The sequence below is a fragment of the Melanaphis sacchari genome, unplaced genomic scaffold (assembly GCF_002803265.2).
Source record: "Melanaphis sacchari strain LSU unplaced genomic scaffold, SCAv2.0 Contig8_pilon_pilon, whole genome shotgun sequence".
Lineage (NCBI taxonomy): Eukaryota > Metazoa > Arthropoda > Insecta > Hemiptera > Aphididae > Melanaphis > Melanaphis sacchari.
Window position 1 is genome coordinate 1,826,381 of NW_020271635.1, and position 9,971 is coordinate 1,836,351.

Consider the following 9,971-nt stretch of genomic DNA (forward strand, 5'->3'; position numbering starts at 1 on the left):
CAATTTGTAGGCAATAATAATTTTTATATTTTAAACTTTGACCAAAGCTTTTCCTATATTTTCTCCATTTAGCATACCAATAAAAGCTTGCGGTAAACTTTCAAATCCCTGAACAATGTACTCTGGATAAATAAGTTTGCCCTTAAAAAAAAAAAAACCAACATAGTAAGTACTAAGTAATAAAAAATATAGTTTATCTAGGATTAATAAATATTAAGAAAAAATTATAAAAAAGCTTACTTCTTTTATGAGATTTAAATTATGTTCAATACCACTTTGCCATTTATCTGCCCATCTACTAACAATAAAACCTTCGATTTTCAGTTGTTTAAAAACTATGGCTGGTTGTAACATTGGCACTAAGAAAAATAATTTTTCCATTCAATTTATAAACAATAATAATTTAATGTAATCTATAGTAGTGTGCATTAATAAAATAATAAATGTTTGTATATTATAGAGTTGAAATTTAATTTATACCTTTTGGTAAATTTTTTGGATTAGTATTATATGATGAAATTGAGCCGCAAACCGAAACACGTCCAAAATTTTTCATTCTATAGATAACTGCACTACTGAAATCGCCGCCAACCTGTAATTTAATTACTACAAATAATCAATAAATATAAACATATAATTTGTTATATAAATTTAATATGTTTGAATGTAAATCATTTTTACTAAACTTCTGAGATTTTTAATACTAACTATTCATTAAAAAATTAGGTATGGCGGGTCACACACAATTATTTAAAGCAATGTGTGTGTAATAGAAAGAAGTTGACAAAATTGAATTTTGAACAAAATTAACAATTATGAGTATAATTAAAAGTATTAATATATCAATAAAAATATAACACAATACAATATAAAATATTATATATTATGCAGACAAGGAGTGTTGGGTTTTCACTGGCCTTCATTGACTTTATTATTGAAATATTTTTTTAGTAAAGAGTAGGGCAAATTGAATTAAGTAAGTTCGTGAGAAATAGAAGTGGAAAGTTTTGTGAAGAGACAAGAAAATTGGCATTGTTCAATAATTTAAGATAAATCAATTAATTTAGCCAAAAACACAAGTTTTATGTATAATTATAAACTGTAATGATAAGTTAACTTAATTGAAGGTACAATATTGTAAATAGTAGGTAACTATTAAGAATTTTACAATAGAAATATAATAAGGATGCTCGCATATAGGTACTGTTTAGTTATTTATTATGTTAATAATTAATAATACGTTATAGTTATAGTAATTATGGTTTATACAATCTTACTTTAAAATTAATTTAAGGAACGTATTATATATTATTTAGTATAAATATAATTAATAGTTATATATTCGAGATAAATAGCTTGTTAAACATGTGTTATACAAAACAAATCAAAGTTATTTCGTTCACTTACGTTATCAAAGTAACAGTCTACACCATGTGGAGCAGCCTCGAGAAGAGCTGCATTGACATCTTTTGTTTTATAATTAAACGCTGCATCAAATTTAAGAACTTCTTTTAGCCATTTAACCTTACGGTCAGAACCCGCAAAACCAATTATATAGCATCCTAAATTCTTTGCAATCTGTGCCACGTGAATACCCACAGCTCCAGCTGCAGCACTAATGACAACGGTTTCCCCTGGTTTTGGGTCGCAAATATTTAAAAATCCAAATAAGGCTGTATTGCTAGAATAATAATTTCAAATATAATTGTTTAACTGTAATTATTATAACAATTTAACTAATATAACTCAAGTATATGTCGAATTCAAAAATAGATGATCAATGCTCATTCTTGTTAATTATACGCTATATTAGTCACTACTCATTAAATACCTATTAGTTATAGAATGATATACTACTCAAAACTCAAACTTAATTGTGAAAGGTAAAAACTATAATAATTTCATAAAAAACATTAAATAACAGGCGTCTAATGCCTATATTGCTATTATTTTCTATAGTATAATAATAATTATAAAACAATAATTATATACTAATATAGGTAGATAGGTAGGTGTAATAATATCAATTAGGTACATGATCAGATATAAGTATACAACTATCGCATTGGCAGAATATTTACACGAAATATAAAATATAATTACCCTGGCATTCCAAGTACTCCAAGACCAAGCGAAGGAGATAAATTTCCAAAATCAGGAAGTACATAAAATGTTGGCATAACGTCCTTTTCTGATTTTGTGGGATTAATGATACTTAATGTCCTCCAGCCAGTAGAACAGAATACTATTTGACCAACTTTGTAATCTTGATTATTTGATTTGATAATTCTAAATAAATAAAGTAAAAAATAACCATTTGCACAAATATGGGGAGGGTTTGGTGTGATTAAACATAATCACTCTAAGGCTAAAATGTCTGTTAAGTGTCAAGTTACTCTAATTTATTAAAAATGTAGTTCTTAGTACTCAGCATAAATAATTTTTTAGATAATATTAATTATTAAGAGGAGGGGGCTTGAGTCCCTTCACAAAGTTTGAGCTATTCGTGTCTATGAAAATAACTATATTAAAAATTAAAGACTATATTAAGATACATTTATAACTTTTTTGCGCAAAAAGTATTGCTACATTCTATATTATTTTTAGGTGTCAATATTTAAATATTATAAGTAAATTTATTTGAAAATTGAGTAAGCAAACATATGTATATTTAATATTATAATGAAAGATAACGATAGGTACTGGAAATACTCAATAGACAATAGTAAAAAAGTACAGTACACTAATATTATGATAGTTCACTATTTTCTAGCATTACTATGGTAAAAAAATCTTGATGTTTAATCAATTATAATCCATAATAATATATTCAGACTTTACTTATTTTGGTGTTCGGTAAAATTCCATTTGGAGATAAGATACTAAGGCTGTACAAGTTCATTTATCATTACCTATACAGGGATATTATTTAACTTGATAATAATATATTTAATAGATACGATTTTTACATTTTATATTTGTTATTTGTATTAATTGCTCATGTAGCTTGAATTCAAGTATGATACATTTGTAGTAATTTTCTTTTGTTTTATTTTTATGATAACATTCATATTTTACATGTATTTTGACTACAATTATAAGTTATAAGTTTATAACTAATATGTAATAAAATTATAGTAATCAATAACCAAATAAGTGTTTTGTTGGTAAAATAAACTATTGACAGACGGTATTCAGAATTATATACGTAGTAGTTATCAGACGAAAAAGTTTAAATATAATGGTTAATGATATTATTATTACTTATATAAATAGGTTAGAACATGAGGTTAGGTAGATCATAATAATGCTACATTAATGTTATTTGTAAAAAATAAACTAAGTAATGAAATGTATTTATAGCTTATAGGTACTGTTTATAGTTAGAAAAATTAAAAATCAATTGTATCAAATTTAATTTTATAATATATACTATCTCCGTGGACTTCGTTTTTTGTACAAAATGCATCTGTGTTAAATTTGGTTGTCTAATACTAACATTACATTTTTAGTGTAACACGAATAAATAAATAGTATTTTTTGTTCTTGGTTTGATGATATTTTTGACACGTAAATTTAACATAGTTTCCCCACCCAGCGTTATTTTTTTAATCATTCAACAGTTGCATTTTTTTTAAATTATTTAAATTTTTTTCTGTTGAACGATTCAAATTTTATTTTATTTATATTTTGGACTAAAAATCAATAATTCATAAAATTTCATTATTGTGAACTAAAAACAACGAACAATTTTTGTACTGTTATGCTATACATCAACTATTCACTAAAATACTAATTTCTAATAATAATTAATAATTGATAACATGGATGAAAAAATAAAAATATCTTTATGTGTATATTTGCCGATTATTTAAAAAATTAATAATTCGGTTTTTTATTAGCTTATAGATTCAGAAATAGGCTTAAAATCTGTTGATGTAATTTTTCATTTAAAATAATCAATATAATCGGGTATGTATAGTTTCAGATAACATGCGTGACAAAGATTTCTATTATCACATTTACATATTTAGATTAAATAAATACAATTATAAATTTTCTATTGGCCTTTGGAAATTAAAAAGGCGTATTAATAATATAGTTAAATATGTATTATTTTTTCACGGCTATTTAAGAATAACATAAACTAAAACAAAGCTTAATATTAAACATTTTAAAATAGGTCATAATGATGTTATATAAAACGATTTAAAAAATTATATATATAGGTAATTACATTATATTATGTACAATGCACATGAATACTTTATTCAATTTTAATTCATTATTGAAAATATAGAAAATAAAGATAAATTTAGAAATATTGATAAATAAATGGGTGATTTTGTTTTTTTTTATTTAGATGAAGATTTTATAATTATGAAATCCGAGAAGTTGCATTTCGATTACTGAATATGTGTGTAACCGTAAAAAATAAGTACATTTACTGTTACTTCGTTACTCGTTTATCATGTAATAATTAACTAAAGTTTACACTTAATGCTTTAGACTACCAATAATAACGTAGTAATAACATAAATTATATACATTTTATAATCAAAATTGTTTACTAACGTAAATACATAATATCTTATAGATATATAATGTAATTCCATATTTTCAAATGTTTTATGATAAAATAGAAAGTTTGAATTTTTAGAAATTCGTTTTTAACTAAATATGTAAAAAAAAAAAAAAAAATATTAATCTGAAAAAATAAAATAATACGTGTTTTGTTATCATTACGATATTATAAGTATGTGTAATGTGTATAATACTAAGTAAATATTTATTTTTTATAAAATATTATTGTATAAACATAAGAACATCATATAAACGATTAAAATTTTAATTTCAGCATATTATGCTGATAATTTTAAGACTTACTTGGCTATTTGAGTACCCATAACAGTTGTTCCAGGAGATACATGGTTTGAATAAGGCCTAAAACATTTAAATTCGTCTTATATTTCTATAAGAAATAAACCTATAATCTGCATAAATATAATTTATAATATTTGGATTATTGGTACCTGATGTATGGATCAACACTGAGCCAAATTGCTTCAACTAAAATTTCTAAAAAAAAATGAAAAAAAACAATAATTGGTCAGAAATAATTATTTTAAATTCAACATTCTAGAGTTCTAGATAATAGATGTAATTTTGGTTAGTGTAAATTAAAATATATTTATGTATTACCTCCTTTGTTTAATTCATCTAGCTCTTCTTCTACTAGTTTAAAATTGTCTTCTGTTGGTGCACCACTAAATGGTTTTTCTAAAATAAATTTTTTTGTAATTACCATTTTTATTAACTATTTAAAATAATAAAATATAAAATTAAGTAGGTATAATGTTATAATGTTAAGCCGCTGTGTCCGTCTATTAACTGAATAAAAAATTAGTTGTTTATTAACAACTAAAACATTACGGATGATTCGTTCTTATTTCATATATCTGACCTTCATGAATGTCAATGATAATTACAATTGATAATGAATGATATATCATTGTAGTTTCAGTTTAATTATAATAATTTGGTCTGTGGCTTAGGCGGTATTCGTCAATTACAACGATTTTTTTAGTTTATCTAAAATATATTCATTTTTTTCGCCAGTGAATTAATTACAAATTAATAAGGTGTATACATTGATTCACTGGGGAAATTTTATAAAAAATATATTCACTATTTTTCTTAAATAATAAAAAATAAAAACAAAACAAATTATCAAGTGCAAAATTTTTAAACTGTAATAAATCGTAATCAGTTATAATTTATGATTAAAAAGGCCGCGTTAGCCTAGGTGTAAAAGGAGCATTCGTTTCTGGTGGACAATTTTGAAAAGAAGCAAAATATTTAAACTACCTATTAGAAAAATAAAATGTAATAAAGGCTTTATTAAATACTTTTTTTAATTCAATACCTAACTAAAAAAACTTGAAAAAGGTTTAAATCATTTCAAAATTAACTTTGTAATTTTCATTAAAACATTACTTATAATTGTAAATTATTTAATTCCTATAATAAATATTGAAAAATACACATAAATATATGAATCACAAATTCACATCTTATGGTGTTTATGAAGTTTCGAATTTAAAAACTTATTTCTTTAACTAAATAAAGTATGAAAAGTGGTTTTTTAAAAAAACCACTTTTTCCAAGCCTTTTTTTAGAAAATTTCCGAATATCATATCAGTACTTACATAAAAAAGCAGATCAATAATGCATCAAACATTTAAGCTTGTTTTAAACATATTTACAAATACTTAAAACAATAAAAAAGAGATGATAGTAGGTTTTTAAGAAAAAAAATCAACAGATGGCTGTAGAACATAAAAGAAAAAAGAATTGTATATTTTTCCTTTTTTTTATCTTCATAGTTTTTTAGTATAACATAACTGATGCATATGAAATTTTGACATTAAAAACTCATTTCTTCTCTTAGAAATTACACGAAACGTGTTTTTATAAAAAAAACGGTTTTTCGGGGCCTATAGTCCTAAATTTTCGAAATTCATATTAATGATTTCTTAAAAGGGTAGAAAGATACTGCATTAAACTTTCTAGTCTATTTTTAATGCTTTTTCAAACATTCTATTACCTAAAAAATAGAAATATTTAATTTTTTTTTAAAAAATCGGCAAAAACCACGGTGGGCCCTTCTCTAGAAAAAATTGCTTATTTTTCTTTTTTTTTTTGTTCTCATTCTTTTCTGGAGTCATATCTAATGGTGCATATGGAATTTTGACATTAAAAACTCATTTCTTCTCTTAGAAATTACACGAAACGTGTTTTTAAGAAAAAGACAGTTTTTTGGGGCCTGTGGTCCTAAAATTTTTTAAATTCATATTAATGATTACATAAAAAGGTAAAAGGACATTACATCAAACATTCTATGACGTTTCAAACATATTAAAAAACTTTTTAGATCCAAAAATGGAGTTAATATGGGGTTTTTATCGAAACGAATCAACAAGTGGCTGTGGGCCCCGTAAATTAAAAAAAAATTGAATATTTTTCCTTTTTTTTTTATTCTTTTCAGACATCACATATTATAATGGTGGATATGAAATTTTGACATTGAAAACTCATTTCTTCACTTAGAAATCGCATAAAACTTGTTTTTTTTTAAAAAAGACGGTTTTTCGGGGCCTGTGGTCCTAAAATTTTTAAAATTTGTATTAATGATTTCTTAAAAGGGTAGAAGGATACTGCATTAAACTTTCTAGTCTATTTTTAATGCTTTTTCAAACATTCTATTACCTAAAAAATAGAAATATTTAATTTTTTTTTAAAAAATCGGCAAAAACCACGGTGGGCCATTATCTAGGAAAAAATTGTTTGTTTTTTTTTTTTTTTTGTTCTCAGTCTTTTTTGGCGTCATATCTTAGGGTAGATAAGAAATTTTGAATTTCAAAACTTAATTTTTCACTATAGTATTGCATAAAATGTGTTTTTTTTAGAAATTTTTTGTTGTATAATTTTCGAAAATCATATAAATGATTATCTATATAAAAACGTTGAGTGACAATTCACACTACTTAATAACGAAGCATGCATATTGGTGATATGATTGTTTACAATTAAATTTTAGGATCGATAGAATATAAGAGTACTTATACTATAAGCTACTAGTAAGAGTACTTTTTTTTTAACACTCATATGATAAAATATAATTTTTTCTCTCGTTCAACAAAGTACTGTGAAGCTTTGTGAACAATAATGACATAAATTGAAATAGGAATGTTTGTCATTTACATTTGATTGTGATTGTCGTCAAATGGTTGGTAGGTTATGCATAAGGTTAGCTTAGAGTGAGTCTAGGTTAAACGATCTAAAGGAATAGAAATATTAAATACCTATGAGGGTTGTTATTGGTGAGACGGCGATTCACGTGGTCGGCAGTCTTTTAGTGTTTAACCAGCATGTTTGTCTCGTGATTGAAGAATATTGTTGAGTATATTTTGAACTTTAAATACCTTAAAAAAGAATTTTTCATTTAATTTAGTTTAGCACCATTTATAGATCTAATTTATTGTCAGAAATCACTTTTAAAGATAAAAATCGAAACATTTAGACTACTTATCCTGAATACAACATACATACATACATATAAGTACCTAAAAATAAATTGTAAAATCTATCATTTCTTTCTCCACTTAGAAGTTAAAAAAACTGATAATTCTCTTATTTTTAGTTTGGTAGGTAATAGTCAATAAATCAGTTTACTTTGGTTTGTCTAAAAGACTATGATTATCAATATAAAATTTGTAATGGCTAAACGCAAATTTGTTTTGTATTAGTTGTATAATATGTTTATAAAACAGTAGTACTACATGAGGATGAGTCCATTTCCTTATAGTATCTGTCTAAATTATCCGTTTGCAATCTGTTTGTAAATGTATAATTAAAATGGATGTGTCCTAACGATTTATTGGTTGGCAGCAAGACCATCATCCGTTTTTATTTCGGTTTGTCCATTTGTCTGGATGCCAGTGTTATATACATTAAAATTTACAAGCAAATAATATGTCTACCGTTATTAAAAACAATATTATATTTTGACATATAGTAAACACGATATTCATTTTAAACGCATTATAGGTATTGTGTCGAGATCCTGTTGACGGAACGTTGTATTTCGGATAGTGTAATTCGTGACGGATCACCTCTACCGGCAGTATATCGGGACTTTTCCTGGTAGGTAAGCCTATAATTATGGACTGATTTTTTTTTATTGTAATTAATAATTTTAGGCATTTTCGTTTTATTGCTATAGCGAAAATATGGAGTACCCGTTTTCACCAAAAAAATACCTTTTTCTTTCCATCAATACTACTTTTCACCAAATGAAATATTGACCACGTTTCCATCAAAACAACTAACAACAAACTATAAAGAAAAAGTTAAAAGACTAGGTATTCAAAGATATTATAAAATAATTAAAAACAATCATATATATAAAAATAGAGCCAAAAATGTATAACAATAATTCATCAATTGAGAACGGCTGGGCCGATTTGGCTCAAATTTTTTTTAAATTGTTCGTAATTGCCAGGAGAAGGCTTTTATGAAAAAATTTTTTGGAAAAACTCTAAACACCCGCACCACAAATACTTTTTAATATTGTATACCTATATTATAGGAAAAAAAAACAAATAAATCAATAAATAAATTCTTGAACTATATGTTTTATTATCATTCTAAAGCTTATCAGAAAGCGTTAAGTTCGCCGGGTCCACTTAATATTTAAAAAAACTTTTTGGCAAAACAACGTTTGCCGGGTCAGCTAGTTTATTATAAATGTTAATAAAATCATTTTTATAGAAATTTTATTTAAAATATTATAAATAAAATACACATATTACATTATAATGTATATTATTTATTACTTTATATAACTTTTATTTACTAAGAAAATTTAATGTTGCGTTAAAATTGATGGTATAATTAAAAAGTCCTATTATTTATTTGATTTGTATTTTGTGTATTTATTTGACCAAAATCGTGACTTATTATTATAAATATTTATAATAAATTGTTTTTAAATTTTATATATATATAGTTTTATAAATAAATTTACTATATTATAGATTTTAATGATATAAAAATTGAAATTGGATGAAATGTGGTCAATGTCTCAATTGTTGGAAACAGTATTGGTGGAAAAGTGAAAGGTACTCTTTTGGTGGTAACGTGTTGCTCATTATTATCATTAAAATAAGTGATTTATCAGATAAAAACCTTGTACACTTTTATTGGTCACTTACAGAATGGTGAAAATGGATAATGTTGAATAAAACTTAGGTAATCAATTTATATTTTTATCAGTATAATTATCAAATTATTAAACAAACTATAGTAAATTTATTGATTTCAAATTTTCAACATATGCACATAATAATATTTTATGAAAAAAATCAAACTTAAGTTTTACAATAACCTTATAGGAAAATAGGAAATAC

At 24.4% G+C, this 9,971-nt stretch overlaps 1 protein-coding gene across 1 annotated transcript; it reads right to left on the reverse strand.

Moving 5' to 3' along the window:
• Nucleotides 1-3: 3 nt before the first annotated feature.
• LOC112602591 (prostaglandin reductase 1-like) lies at nt 4-5,379 on the reverse strand. The gene is made up of 8 exons (XM_025350756.1): nt 5,203-5,379; nt 5,034-5,079; nt 4,888-4,944; nt 2,104-2,289; nt 1,408-1,681; nt 481-592; nt 241-359; nt 4-141 (listed from the first exon to the last, which is right to left on the reverse strand). Exons 1-8 carry the CDS (start codon nt 5,306-5,308, stop codon nt 31-33), a joined length of 1,011 nt encoding a protein of 336 aa, XP_025206541.1. The 5' UTR covers nt 5,309-5,379; the 3' UTR covers nt 4-30.
• Nucleotides 5,380-9,971: the final 4,592 nt, after the last annotated feature.